The following is a 15047-nucleotide window of genomic DNA, read 5'->3' on the forward strand; positions in this document are numbered from 1 at the left end:
AAATTTAATTTATCTTATTTTTACGAGTCTGGAATAAAGCATACAGAGTCTGCAGCCTGTCAGAGAAGGGAAGAGACCCCCCAGCAGCCATGCGGCCAGAAGCCGAGCGCTGTGCCGGCCCCGTGTCACCGCGGTTTGGTGGCCGCTGTCCAGCTGCGATCCCGCAGGGAGGAGCCGCCAGCCCAGCGCGACCTGCTCTCCCCCGGGAGTGCCTGCAGAGACAGCGCCGCTGGGAGCAGCGCTGGCCATCGGCCTCGGCTCGCCCCCGCCGCAAGCTGCAGGGAAGTTCTGACAAGATGCGCTGTGCAGAAAGGAAATCATTAGCGTTCACTGGAGTGCTTCTCAGCTGCCTAGGAATGGTGAGTGCGACTTACTTGCTGTAAAGCTACTTTTAGCGAAGATGCTGGAGCACTATCAGACATCCGCTTCCACATTGGTATTTCCTTACTATCACAGTGTTGCGCTGTTTACATATGACTGAAAAATACTTTCAAAGTGTGTCAACGCCTGCAAACGGGATTAATAGGCAGGTTCAGAGGGGAAAATGCACTAGCAGTACAATCTGCATACCTGTACCAAATCTCATGGGTTGTGTACTTTTTCCATGCTAAAAGAATCTGAGCAAATACCTCCTATCAGTAAAATGTGTTAGTAAACATAGTATTTCAGGTTGTTGTTACTAACATTCTTGGATTTTTAATTTTCAAAATAAAATATGTCACGTTATATTTCTAACTTTGTTACATCTTCCTTTTCAGATATCTCCAGCAAACACAGGTAAATATTCCAAATGGTATTTTGATTTTGCCTGCCTATTTTTCCATGGGTCTTAAGACAATACCCATTGTGATTTTTAATAAAATATTCTGTAAGTTCTAGCAGCTTTATAAACAAAAATTGTTTTCATGTTTTATTCAGGCTTTAAAAATTACATCGAGTTTTTTATGAATTTTAAATCTCATTTTGAGGGGTCACAATTCTGGTGGACACTCACGTAAATATTCAGACTCATGCCTTATACTAATGTGAACCAAGGGCAACACTCAGATTAACAAATTCTGCTGTTTATGACATAGCTGTGGTACAAAAAATAGTCCCATATTTGCAGCCAATTAATTGTTGTACATTTTAATAATTAAAAAAAACCAAAAGAAATATCAAAAGAAAATTCCACCACACTCTCTCTCAAAAAGAAAAAAAAAAATAAAAACAGACAACAGCAACAAAAAAAATCCCAAACCAAAAGCAAACAAACCAAAAATACCAAAATATAAACCACACCAGAAGAAGCACAATCTCCTAAGCACAAATATTTCCAATGTCTTGGAATTTAATACACAGCTACTCAACTAAGCATTAACATCTGCTCTTAGTCCCAAGCACTTTCTTATCAGTAACAGTCAGACACCCTCCTTTGCCCCATTTGTAAAAATGGTCCCAGATACTCTATCTGATCATGCCTATAGAACATTTACAGATGGGTCTTTCACAATCATGGAGCAAAATACTGCACTGTTTTTTTTTCAGTTTTAAAATACTTTCTTTTGTAACAATTCATAAAAATTTCTGTGCAGGAAATCCTAACCCAGGTCTAAGGCTTGCCTAACAGCCCAGCAGAGAATATTGTAGCACATGGATGTTAGCACTTAGCTGAGCAGCTGTGTAAAATACTTGCTCAGGTCTCCCAAATCCCACATGAGCTGCCTTGCTGTGAACGAGTTTGCCTCAAGGTACCTACTTCATCCCAAATACTTCTACGTTCCTTTTCTTAATTCTATGTGGGATGTACCTTCATTTTATCTGTTTTTCTTCTAGTGTGTGTTTTGCACCCTTGCAATATGTGCAATTGCTCTATAAATGCTGAATTTAGCATGAAAATCCTGATTTCTGAACATAAACTACTCGTGGTTAAGAAATAGGCTATGTAGTTCATTTTGTGTCTGCAGCACACAACAGCTCTTCATGAATGGCAGAGCATAACACCGAAGCATTGTTACAGTATTTAACTTGTCATGTTATTGAATACCTAAGTATATCTGCTCTGAGCAAGGGGTCAGGTGAGTTCCCGTGGTCCTTTCCAGACTAGACTATTGTATACTGCTTTAATATAGAAATGCCTATGGTTCAGCATCCTATTTCAGATTGCTTTAGTTCGTAATACAGTTAATTTGTTTTAAAGGATAACTCTCAATGCAACCTAGGTTAAATAATAGTCTTACAGTAGTGATTTCAGAGTACTAGAGTATTTTTATGGAGAGATAAAATTTGGTCTGCAATATCACAAAATTATGTGTTTTGTTTATGTTCAATAGAAGTCCATTTAACATAAATTTTAATAATTCATAGAAAGTGTAGACTGTTTGTCCTGTATTTTGTCTTTGTGAAATGTTTAGAGCACCCAGCGTTCCACAGGACTGTGTTTTCCAGCTTCAGTATCTCTGTCATTATTTCCATTTTAGCTCCAGATATACCTGTTATTGACCAAGCTTATTCAAAACTCAGCAACAGTATCACAGTGGAATGGAGAGCAGTACCTGGGGCTACTAATTACATGCTGACTGCACAAGATGGAGATTCCTTCATTGAAACTATGGTAAAAAATTCTCCAGGCACAGTGACGGGACTGAAGCCTGCCACCTTGTACCGAATCACTGTCAGATCTGTAAATTCAGGAGGAAAAAGCCAGCCTTCACCTTTCAGAAAAGTAAAAACAGGTGGACTTTCAAAATCTTATTTCAAATTCTGTAATGTTATTATAACATAAACCATTAATGCATGTAGCAGTCCTGAATTATTATAATCTTTGTTTTAAATTGTACTGATCACATTTTTCTTTCAGTTTTTGAGGACTAGAATTCAGCCGTCTGACTTAATGATGAGGACAAAAGTCTGAATTAATGGTTTACTTTATGATGGTACAGTAAGTTAAAAGTTCAGTTGGGAGTTTCACTAGAGTTTGTATGAATATATGTATTTTACTTTAACAAAAGGCATATTTGAAGGAATAGAAGAAATGAAGAAACAATCAAAAGTATAAAATAGTAAGATAATGTGAAACTTAAAGGACAGGAAATGCTGTATCTTCTTGGTGATTTTCATTCTTCAACACATGCAGCCCTTCACACTTTCTGTACAACTTTTGTTCATTGCACAAGACATGCAATACAATAATTAATGCACCAAATCACTTTCCAATGTTGACCTTGCATTAATTTATTTTTTCTGGTTTTGTTGCTACTGAATTTGTCACTCAGCATTAGTGACTGTTTTTTCTGTATACTCATTTCAAATTTGGCTTTTTCAAGCTGTGCTACTGAAAAACCAAAAGCATAATTTTGTTCTTTCTCAACAGTCCTGGCTGCTCCAATTCTGTCTGTTCATTCTCCAAGTTGTGACTCCATTGCAGTGAGCTGGAAAGCTGTGCATATGGCAGCTGGGTTCTCTGTGTCACTCATGAGATCAGATGGTTTGGGCAGAATGCTGAAGCAGAACACCACCAATACCTCCTTGATATTTACAAATCTAGATCCAGGAACTCTCTATACCATCAAGGCTTATGCCTGGAATGCCAATGGGATGCCTGGAGATGATTTCATATATAACCAAAGAACAAGTAAGAAATTTTCTTTTCTGAAAGCAAGTTACCATTCCAAAAACAACACAGCAACAATACACCAGAAAGTATTTATGTGCATGTGTGATCAGATGTCATGGCTATGTTTAGTGAACATGACTGAGGCAAAGATACCATTTACTGTCACTGCAGTTGTACTTAGGACAGGTCTGGATAAGGAGCACACAAGCTCCAACTGATTTTGAGGACTTTGCTAATTGTGAGAAGCAAATACTCAAATAATCAGGGAGTTTCAACAGTGGTCAACCAGAATTATTTATTTTTTAAAATGTCATTTTTTCATGAATGAGGGTAAGGTTTGCACCCCAAAAAAAATGCATTTAGTTTGCAAGCTGTGAAAGAGATCATGTCTGTCGGCCATAATCTAAGTTATATTTATGTGCTCCAAATTGATATACCATAGGTCCTAATGCACCAGTGGATGTTAAAGTAGCTTTCAATAGTGGTGCTTTAAGAGCTGTTGTCTCTTGGATGCCAACAGAAGGAGCTCTAACTTACAGTGTTACAGTCTTCAGTGGACTCCTGAAATTGAGGTGTAACACATCATCTGCCTACTGCATGGTGCCATCCCTCCAGTGTGGCTCTGAATATTATGTGTCTGTCACAGCATACAATGATGCTGGATCCAGTGAACCTACTGATGCAGTGAGCTTAAAAACTGGTATGTGTCACTGATTCTTATGTAGCTTATGGCATTTTAACTTCAACTTCTTTAATTTCAAATGTAAATGAATCAATTGCAATTCACAGGTGATTCTCAAATAGTTCTGCTTTTGACCTTTGTTCTTGACTTTTGCCATATACTTTGCTATTTCAAGGGTAAGAGCCTAAGTATTCTTTGTATTTCTGTAACAAAAACTTGCAGTAGTGGAAGAAATTTGTGAGGAAATGGTATTAAGGACTGCCTCTGAGCATAGAATTGTTCTGGGCCACGTCCAGTTGTCAGTTAGAAAGGGGGTCAACAAAAGTGCATTCAGCCAAAGTAACACCACTAGACTAAATTAAGAAACCATCAGCCATATTCAGGACAAGAGCTTGCTCAGTTCAGCTACAGCACCACTGCCATGTCAGAGATTTTCCTTCCTGTTAGATGTGCCCGTGTAATCAAAATATAAACAATTTCTTTTTATTATATTCTACTTGAAATATACATTATTTACTTATTTGATGTAACCTAACTCATTTTAACTTTTGATAAGAGTTGGGAGATCAATCATGTGAGCAACTCTGTGGTGCATCTAACAGGTTGAGAGAGACTTATGCAAGAGATGACTGTTAATCTGTGGGCTGTAATCTCAGCCAACACTGCTTCAGCTGGATCATGTGCATTCATCCTGATCGCAGCAAGGTGCACTTCACTGAACTAGAAAGAGAGTAAATGTTATTGAAACAAAAGCCATGGAGTTTGCAGTTTAACGTGGCATTTTGGAATGCCAACAGAAAGGAAACCTAAGCAAAGGACAGTTCTACTCAGACAAAGCCAGTAAATTTTATACAAAAATATATAAAGGGTTTTCACATACAGGGGCTTTTGGATGCCAACTGCCATTCATGCTAGTACTCCAATTGTCATCCAAACCTACTATTTGTGAGCACACAGTGTGCCAGTTCCTTTTGAAATACTGCCTGGTGTCACTGTTTTTTGTTAGGCGGGCTCCTTAAGCAGATGTTTCTGTAAAACACGATGGTAGCATCCACTTTGTTCTGTAAAAATCATATCCACTTGTTATCTGAATATAAGCAGCAGCCTCTGTAAAGGCAGCTAAGTTGCTGTTCTCTTGATCAAGACAGAGCAACTGTTCAAGCAGAGTAGAATAATGCTATATATCCCTGATTTTCCTTTAATCCCAAGAGTATATAACTTCAAGAAAGAAAAAAAAGAATTGTATTGAGAATTTGTTCCTTTTTTAAAATGTTTTTTTTTTCAGTTCCTTGTGCACCAGTAAACATCTCAATTGAGGAGAATGAACCTGGTCACTTGCTGGTATCGTGGTCTAGCGTCAGTTTGGGTCATTATTACGTGGTTTTTGTGAAGAGTGATGATGGCTTGGAAGTGCACTGCAACACATCATATACTCAATGCCATTTCCAATCTGACTGTGGTTTCACTTATTTCATTAGTGTCTTTGCATATAACAAGGCAGGGCAGAGTCCTTTAGGTGATGTATTCAATTACACTACTGGTAAGTAGCCATGTATTCCTGCAAATTCATTTGGATCCTTTAATTATATTTATGGTAGAGCTGTTTGGACATTTTTATGGGAAGATAATGAGTTAAACTTTACTATTTTTATTCAGGTTTTGGGCATAACACACAAAGGTTGACAGAGAAAAAGTTCACATTGCAATTAAATTTAACTTGCATAGTCAAGTGCAACAACATGCATACAAACTTGAAAACAGTTTAACAATTCACAGTCATCATATGAATGATACATAGACCTGGTGTAACATTTTGAACTCTAGTCCTGTCTGTATTTGGGTATTTTTAGTTTTACCTCAGGAAAAGTGTACCAAAGACTTCAACTTCCTCACAGGGAGTTTTCATACTTGGAAAATGAAAAAAAAAATAGTAAGTTCAATAGGAAATTGAGAAGAATACTGTTATTTAACCTCTAGACCTTTAAAATTTTAACCCAAGGATATGCATAATGCCTATGTCTGACCTAAACACCAGTACATCCTCTATGGATTTGGAAGGAATGGTACTGAATGAATTTAAGAAGTAAATCTGGGATTCATTAGACTGTTTGCGCAGTACTGGTCACCTTTGGAGAAGACATGAAGCACATACATAAATGAAAACAAGGCTCTTACTTGCACCAGTTTTCCACTCCCATTCGGGTTTCCCCGTCAGCCTTTTCTGTTCACAGCTCCTTGTTGCCCCAGTGACTTCAGGGCCGTGTTCATGTCAAGCGACACGGTGCGGGTCACCTGGGCTCCTGTGCGAGGCGCTGACCTGTACGAGACCCGGGCAGCGGGCGGCAGCGGCGTGGTGCTGTGCAGGGACACGGCCACGGCCTGCACCCTGTCGGCTCTGCAGTGCAGCACCCCCTACAACATCACCGTGTACTCCTTCAGCGAGGCCCGGGGCAGCAGCACCTCCTGTGCGCCTCAGTACGTGGCAACAGGTAATGGGATCACTCGTTTTCCTGCAGCTGAAGAAATCAGTATTGTACACCACAGTGATTCGTGGATGAAAAACATTACTGGAATGCTAAGTTACTGTTTAACTGTTTTCTAAGTTTACTGATACAATTTTTTTTTTCAAAAAACAAAAACCAGCAAGTCCAAAACTGAAAGTCCTTAAGAATACACTATATAACAAGGATATCAAAATTGTATTGAAAGTTTCTGATAGCCCCAGTATTTTGAAAATCGGAATTACAATTTATGCACAAAATCCTTATGTTGTCTGTTCTGTCACAATTTCTAAATTCATATACTTTTCCCAAGTAATTTGTCAGTTCTAACTGGAATTTAATATTCAAATGTAACTTACATAGTATGCATAAACAATCTGTTTCAATACTATTAATATGAAATATTTCAGCTCCTTGCAGTCCTGAAATTAAAAATATCTCTAAGGAGGGTGTATCTGTAATCAGTGTGCAGTGGCAACCTAACAATGAAGAAGCTACATATGTTGTCACTGCCAGAGGAGAGGCTGGACTTTGGCATTGCACAAGCACCAGGAATTCCTGTACCCTAATGGATCTTCCCTGTGGATCTGCTTTCTCTGTAAGTGCTATAGCAAGATCACCAGCAGGACAGAGCTTACCAAGCTACAGTATCCCTTTAGAGACAGGTATGGGGAATTGTATATAGTTCAACATACTTAGCAGCATAATATTGAAATAGTTCTATGACTCTGTGTTTTTTTCTATTTTTTATTTACAGTATGTGCACACTGTACAATGTATTGCTTTTCGTTAACCTGTATCTTTGTGTGTGTGACAAGGAAGGGTCATTAGGCAGTTGCCTCAGACTGACAGGGCCTAGTGCAACCAATTATCTTCTGGCACAGCTAACTAAAATGTAATAACATAAACCACTAATGTAATGCATAACTTCCTTGTCAGCATTTTGATTTTTAGTATTACCAGGAGAGGCAGTGAGGTAATGTCCGTGTCAACAAATAAGCAGTGTAAAGAAGATATTAAAACGCATCCTACCCACTACTCTTGCTATTAGTTTGCTGACAGGTTTCTGTCCTCTACCACCTCTCCAGACAATCCCCAGGCCCAGTATAGAGAATAATGTACACCCGGGTCTATTTTTAACAGGCAGGTTTGCTGCAGTCATTTTACATTGTAGAGGAAGATACTTTAAACAGAGACAGGGCTGGACTGAGATAAATGACTTGAGGGGTAGAGGTGAACCCTGCTTAATTAAACTACAGATATACTCTGTACTCTGATATTCTGATGAAAAATCTTAGTAATTTTTAGAAACTTGGTGAACAATCATGTTATAATAAATCCAGGGTTCTAACCTACAGTTAGAGACAAATTGATCTTATATTGACATTGTTTATTAGAGGCTTGCCAGCAGAGACAACTATTTTTCAGCATGCCCCAAAAGTATGTATTTCTTCATTCCTTTATTCTTGATCATGTACTGTTCTACCTGCAAACCTCCAAATACCTTCAGTTTCCCAGGTGCAAAACAGAATTCACTTCTCTTTTTTTGGGGGGGCTCTCTTTCAGCTCCTTGTTGCCCTAATGACCTGATACTAGCTCAAGTGACACAGTCGGTAACCAATATCAGCTGGTCTGTTGGGAGGGGTGCACAGACATATGTGACAACACTGGAGTCTCCAAAAGGACAGGCAAAGTGTCACACACTTCAGACCTACTGTCTCCTGGGATGTATCACATGTGGCACCAACTATACAGTGTCTCTGACAGCCATTAGTGAGACGGGCTTGACATCCAGCTGCACCTATCAGGGATATTCTTCCAGTACGTAAAGTGTAAATGCAATGGGGAAGAAAAACACTCAGTTTGCAAATTACTTTGTGTGGTGTTCCTCTCATAAAAATGGCACAGCTGAAATTCAACACACAGCTAACACACCTGCAGTTCCCTCTTTAAATAAATGCACTTCAGATTATTTTCATATAATCAAGACTTGTTCTTATGACAGCCATCAGTTGGCCATATAAAGAAGTTCTAATAATATTGCTCCAGAAACGGTTTTTAAATTTAAATTATGCTATGGCATAATTAAATTTTAGAGACCTCAAAAGGATTCTGGGTATTCTAAGAGCAGGTTTTGTGTCAAGTGAGAGGAACAATATTTCAACATGTAAAACAATAACTGAAGTCCAGCTCCATAAAACGACTCTAATAAAACCTTTCTCTCCTAGTTCAGTTCAAGAATTATTTTGGCTTTGTGAAATAATAATTTTCTCCTTGAAATGATGGTAATCATAGTAATCTGGTTTAAACTGCACTGTAGACATTTATACTACATTGCAAGTTCACAAAATTTGCTCATTAATGTTTCTTACTTTCTTAGGTGCTTGCTGTCCTTCTGGGGTGAAGCTCTATAGACTCAGCAACAATGGCATCAGGGTATTCTGGCGAGCTTCTGATGAAACAATCAACCACAGTGCTGATTTACGTGGCTCAAAGGGCAATTTCAGCTGTACCCCTAGCTCGGGTCTGAGTCACTGTGATATCACCGAGATACCTTGTGGGGATGTCTACACTGTGGTGGTAGCTCCAGTGACTGACAAGGGGCCAAAGCTCACGTTTTGTCCTAAGAAAATATATTCAGGTAGAATTTAAATTTCCTTGAATTATTTTTTTTTTGTCCATGCATGCTCAATGGCTAAAATGTAATCCAAAGTTATACAGGTAAAGGTGGCAAGGAATAGAACTTTTCTGCTCTAGTGTTGACTGCAGAGTAAACTTTATGAGTGCAGTCTTGCAGTATCTGTGATAGGAACTTCACAGCAGCATTTTGGGTCTGGGCACACTTATTTACACAGGTGCCTTTTAACTGCATCACCCACATCCTGGTGAATACAGAAAAGTTAATGATCAGTTTGGAGACTAGGAATGGTCAGAATATAGAAGCAAATAAATGAGCTTTTTTTGGTTTATGCATTTTTTAAATAAAGAAACAAAACGATAATTGAAATTAATCACTCCTAAGCACATTTTTAAGTAAAAATTGTTTAAATGGCAAGAAATTCCTTTGCCTTTCCGAAGGCATGGATTTAATCCATTATAAAAGTACTGCTACATGACAGGATTGCATAGTAGTATAGATGGACTACATACTTCAGGCTATTATTTTCCAGCTTACAACCTGATGCCTAACACTTGTACCACTGATTCATATCATTTCAGTCACCTGTTCTGGAAGCTCTGTTGGAATGGGTAAGAGCAGTACATTCATTAAAAATTCATGAAGTTTATAGAATATTTCTGCATCATCCTCAAATAAGATGCATATAGCACATAGATTTGATAATCAAGGCTTCTGGTAGTGTTACTCATTCCTCCCCCCCCCCCCCCCCCCCCCCCCATCTTATAATGTATAATTGGAAAAAAAAAAAAATAAAACCTTACATATAATATGCCCTGCATACTATCATCCACTTACTACTCTTTTGATAGCACATAATAAAAGGCAGGTTTATCTTTTATAGCCTTCCCACATCCCATTACAAATGAAGATAAGTGGCACTTCTGCTTTCAATTTTCAAAAAGATAAAAAAAGAAAAGTGTAGCTCATCTCAATCTATTCTACCTTATTTCTTTTGGATTTCAGCAGGATAGTGCTTTATTTGGTTATGTCAACTGCTAGAAATAACTTCAGAAGCAGCCACTGAAACAAAAATTTCTCAAGACAGTTACTTTTTCATAACTGAAATTGTCTTAATTTCCAAATTCTTTTGTAGTTATTTCCAGAGGAAAGAGCAATGTAAAATACATCTAGATCAAATTCTGGTTCAGATAAGGAGGTAAGTGATAAGAATTGCAATTCATATTAGTATGTATGGATTCAGCTTTTCCTGCTGATTAAATCTTTGGGATTGGAGGGAAATGCTTCACCAGACCTGTATATCATAAGTGGTTTGCTAAAAATCCATATTTACCTCTGAAATGTCTTGTTCACTTCTACTAGTACTACTGATTTGTCCTGTCCTCCATTTATAATAACCTTCTTTCACTTCATTAAGCATTCACTCTACTATGCTATAGTTCCCCAGAAAATCCCTTAAAATCTGATCAGATAAAAATACTCTTCAGCACTCATTTACTTTCTCCTGGTGTTGTGGACTATTTTGTGCTCCTGTCTCAGAAGGATGGCAAGAAATCACTGCCAACTTTTTCTCCCTAAAGCTGATCTCCTTTTTGCTGCTGTTCACCTACTGCTAAACTGGATGTTAAGATTGTTCATAACACCATTCTCCCTAAATGTTTTTTTCAGTCTTTTTTTTCCCCTGAAGCTGGAAAGACACATCTGTGCTTAACTGCAACATTCACAGCTGCTTGAGGACTGGAACAGGAAAGCTGAACACTAACCCTATCTGAGCCCTAATCCAGGCAGGACCTTCTCTCATACTCCACAGCCGTTACTTTTTCAGCTGACTTTGAAAGCAAAGTTTAAGGTCAATGGTTCTAAAAACACGTGTGTAATCTAATAGAGTCTTCAGAAGCTCATGTGTACAAAGGTATCCAAAGACTACAGGGTTTTTAGTGCTGTTTTCATCTTATAAAAACAGACACCACCCATTCTGGAACCTGCCTTTATTCAGAGAACACGTCAGGTGTTAGGTACCTCATGCAGTGCTTCTGATCGTTGGTGCAAGGTCTATGGGAATCTCACGCTGCAGTAGGTTGCTTGTTTAATCACAATCAAACAAGTCTCTCTTTAGGAAACATTATTTTAAACTGCCCTGCATTAGTTAACAGAAAACTGGTTTCATTTCTCACTTAATAAAAAAATAAACAGCCTTCTTTCTTGAAGATTCTATTTCAGTATTTCTTCTTTGCAGACATCATTGCCAAACACTGTCACCACAGTGTGTTTAACTGGGTTTTGAGAGATCTAAAGCAATTGGTTTCTTTTAGAGCCAGTTCCAAGCCCCAAACTACTTTACTCCTAAGCAATTCGGAAAATTCCATGCTCTAATAGTAACTCCAGTGTACTTGAAGCCATTCTAAACTGTTGGTGTGTTTTCTTGATTCTCCCTAGCATACAGACCTTAACACCTCAATTACACACTACAAACAATGTTGTAGTACTATTTTCATCAGCTCCTCTCCCTTTTGTCACTGAAAAGAAATGCAGTTGTATCAGAATGTGTTATTTTTATGTCTGTTGGGAGAAGAAAAAGCAAAAATCTGAAGAGTTGTCATGATTTCAAGAAAAAAACACATTGATTCAGCTCTAAAAAACTGGGTAGCAGACGTATACAATTAATAAAACAGGGAGGAAAAGCAACACAAAGAAACTGAGCCAGATACACACCTGCTGCCATGGCAGTGTGTAACCTCAAGGCATTGTTATTCAGGAATTAGACATTGTCTAATACCAGTTGTCTAATAGTTAACATTGCTGATAAGTGAAATGACACTGCTATTCATTGACCTGATTAAAAAAATTGGTCAGGATTGGCTGCAGGTTCTCTCCAGACTGAGGTAAACACACGTTTATGGGTCATGCTGACTTCAGACCACAGGAAAGGACAATTAGATGTTTTTTATAGATGCTGTTTCTGTACTATTTATTTGTATGAAGCTCTGGACTTCAAGAAGCAGAAAAACCCCAAGCAATAAAATTCTCAACCAATCAAACAACAAAATTCCTACCAAAAAACCCGCAAACAACACAACTCCAGAGCCTCTTGGTAGATTTGAAAACCAAGAAAATTCCTGTAGGAGGCTTGGAGGCAGGCAGCATATGGGTATACTGAAATGGATGCTTTCAGAGCAGTATCTGTGAAATCATGTGGACTAACACATTAGGTGATTAAAACCACCTAGGTTATTTCACAGCATTATTTAATGCTTACTTAAAAAATTTAAATGCAATGCATAAAGATGTATTGGAATTAGACAAATATGAACATTAGCAAAGAAAAAGTATGTATTATTTAAAATAAACATTGGTTTTTAATTGCATCTGACACAGAAGTAAGAGCTGAAAACTTTCAATCCAAGGTTTTCAATCCACTGAAGGAACTGGCAAACATCTACCCTTCAGATGATTGCAGACTTGACCCGATTTTACTGAGATTTTGTGTTCTACCACATCTAACTATTGCTGGTGAAAAGATACAATGACAAGCTCATTGCAAAACCTCAAGAGTGGCACTTAAACACTCTTTTACCCTGCTTAATAGTTGGTGGTCATCCACACCTAAAGCTACATGTGATGCACAGTGGGGCAAAGGGCTCAAACAGCTAAAGCCAGCAGAATTCATCAAATTCCTTCAGGTTCCCCTAAAGAAGGAAACTTGCATACTGTAGGAGGCTATTACTATTCCAGTACTTAGCACTGGAGCCAGATGAAATTTCCAAGACAGATGAAGCTTCACAAGGATAGCTATCCCAGTTCAACTATTATGGACACGTGGCCTACTATGGAAACTTCAGGTTCATAGTGCTTCAGTCATAGTTCTTTACCCTGAGAACTGAAGAGTGAGTGCACAGCCTGTGAGACAGCTCTGCACCACAGCTCCTCCAGCTACAACTGGCAAAAATTTTCTTCTAATGTCCCCAAGATGAATGTCCAGTGCAGCTGCCCTGCAACAAATGCACCAGTGGGTAGCACCAGCCCCCCCACTGGCTCACACCTGCTCATCAGAGCTGCTTTCACAGCCCTGCAGTTCCTTCTGCTTTTTAATGGCATCAGAAAGACAAAAAATAATTAAGAGACCCTGGGTACAAACTAAAGAGCTGTATGGCAGTACATCCCAAAGAATTTTAGATTAGTGTCTCGGTTCAAGTAATTTTCACAGGTCTTGGTTGGCAGTGAATATTGTGCTATCCATTACACTGCTAACTCAAGGACATAATATTGATCATATTTAATTCAGAGGTCAAAAAGGACTACTTATAAACTAGGAAAATAAAAGCACAGTTCTGAAATTAACACACTTGTAAAGAGATATTGAGCTGGGCCAGTCTTTGCACAAGCTCTATCAAAATGCCCACCATCTTTCTTGTAGTGGGACAGTGGTTGTCCACACTCAGGTCAAAGACTGGCTCTCAAATACCTGCATTTTTTCCTGCAAATAAACCATTCTTTCACTGTAATGCCCAACAGTCTCAGGAGAAGAGCCCTGAAGGAACAACTGGAAATCAGTAATCCATCTTCCTGACGAAACACTGTTCCGCAGCTTCTCTGCCCAAGAACATGTTTGTTTCAGAAACTGAAGGTTAAAAACAAGGCCAAAAGAAGCCCTCTAGACACAAACAAGATAAAGCTGCCCTCACTGTCTGGACAGAATCCATGCAATCCCTTGGCAGACTGCAGAGACAGTTCTAGTCATCTACTAGACAGGGTATTTCTTTTCTTGTCCAATCTTAAATGAAAGCTCACTATTTTAGTTTTATGCTGCAAGGGAATGAATTCGTTGAAGCTGAAGTTTTGGTGCAAGCTCAGATTTCAAATCAGGTAACAAATATAAGCAGACAACCTTAACAACCTCACTACTAAAAAATGTTGATTACTAAGGATCATGGAAATAAAAAACTATTACAGTTCAGAAAATATGAAGAGCTGGAAGGAATAAAACAAGGTTTCTTCTTGGAATACTATGGAATGAAGTATACTGTTGAAAGTCGAAACACTGTTCTCCCTGAATGTTTAAAATGCCTAGATGACGTGCATCACACAGAAGCAAAAAAATGCAGAAGTATTTTATTTCTACCCTCAGGTTACTTCATGATGGACTCCCAGTTTATATTCTTCCTATCTTGGGGCTGCAGCATTTTTTTTTGTTTGCTACATCTTTGTTGTAACTTGCTTATTAAATAAAATCCCTTATTCATACAAAGTGCCACTTGATCTGAAAATAAAATGTGGAGGAACTGAGGCATTCTTTAACTGGCAATGAACGTGCAGGGAAAAGCTGACACTCAATACAAAGGAATTAATTGAGAGTTTATTCCAGATGGTTCTCCTCACTTAGTATACAAGTCATCAGAATAATCTATGAAATAGACTTGGACTTTAATGATATGATCTTTTTCTATAATGCATTTTGGTTTTTGCTTCTAACAACCTGTTTAAAAAAAATCTGCCAGATGAAATGTTGAGCACAAACTGTGATCTTTACTATTTGTAGAAAATATGAATTAAAAAAGGACACTATCAGTTAATTCTTATTTTAAATGTTTACACTTATAAAAATGCTTTGGAAGCTTGAAACTGAAATCCTTT

At 38.2% G+C, this 15047-nt stretch overlaps 1 protein-coding gene across 7 annotated transcripts; it reads left to right on the forward strand.

Annotated features, from left to right (window-relative positions):
• The first annotated feature begins 70 nt into the window (after positions 1–70).
• Positions 71–11623, forward strand: FNDC7 (fibronectin type III domain containing 7). Of its 7 annotated transcripts, none has more exons than XR_009933376.1 (13): positions 71–359; positions 759–777; positions 2460–2714; positions 3353–3613; positions 4038–4295; positions 5563–5817; positions 6509–6766; positions 7189–7443; positions 8345–8599; positions 9159–9419; positions 9998–10027; positions 10300–10614; positions 11085–11623. XR_009933376.1 is itself a non-coding variant. In XM_062497232.1 (13 exons), exons 1-13 carry the CDS (start codon positions 90–92, stop codon positions 11125–11127), a joined length of 2532 nt encoding a protein of 843 aa, XP_062353216.1. In that variant the 5' UTR covers positions 71–89; the 3' UTR covers positions 11128–11623. The 7 variants fall into 7 exon arrangements, 6 of the variants coding, with proteins under 6 accessions (XP_062353216.1, XP_062353221.1, XP_062353218.1 ...); XM_062497232.1 differs by having other exon boundaries at positions 9949–10027; positions 10552–10614; XM_062497237.1 differs by having other exon boundaries at positions 10552–10614.
• The last annotated feature ends 3424 nt before the right edge of the window (positions 11624–15047 follow it).

This window comes from Cinclus cinclus, chromosome 8 (genome assembly GCF_963662255.1).
Source record: "Cinclus cinclus chromosome 8, bCinCin1.1, whole genome shotgun sequence".
NCBI classification, from domain to species: Eukaryota; Metazoa; Chordata; class Aves; order Passeriformes; family Cinclidae; genus Cinclus; species Cinclus cinclus.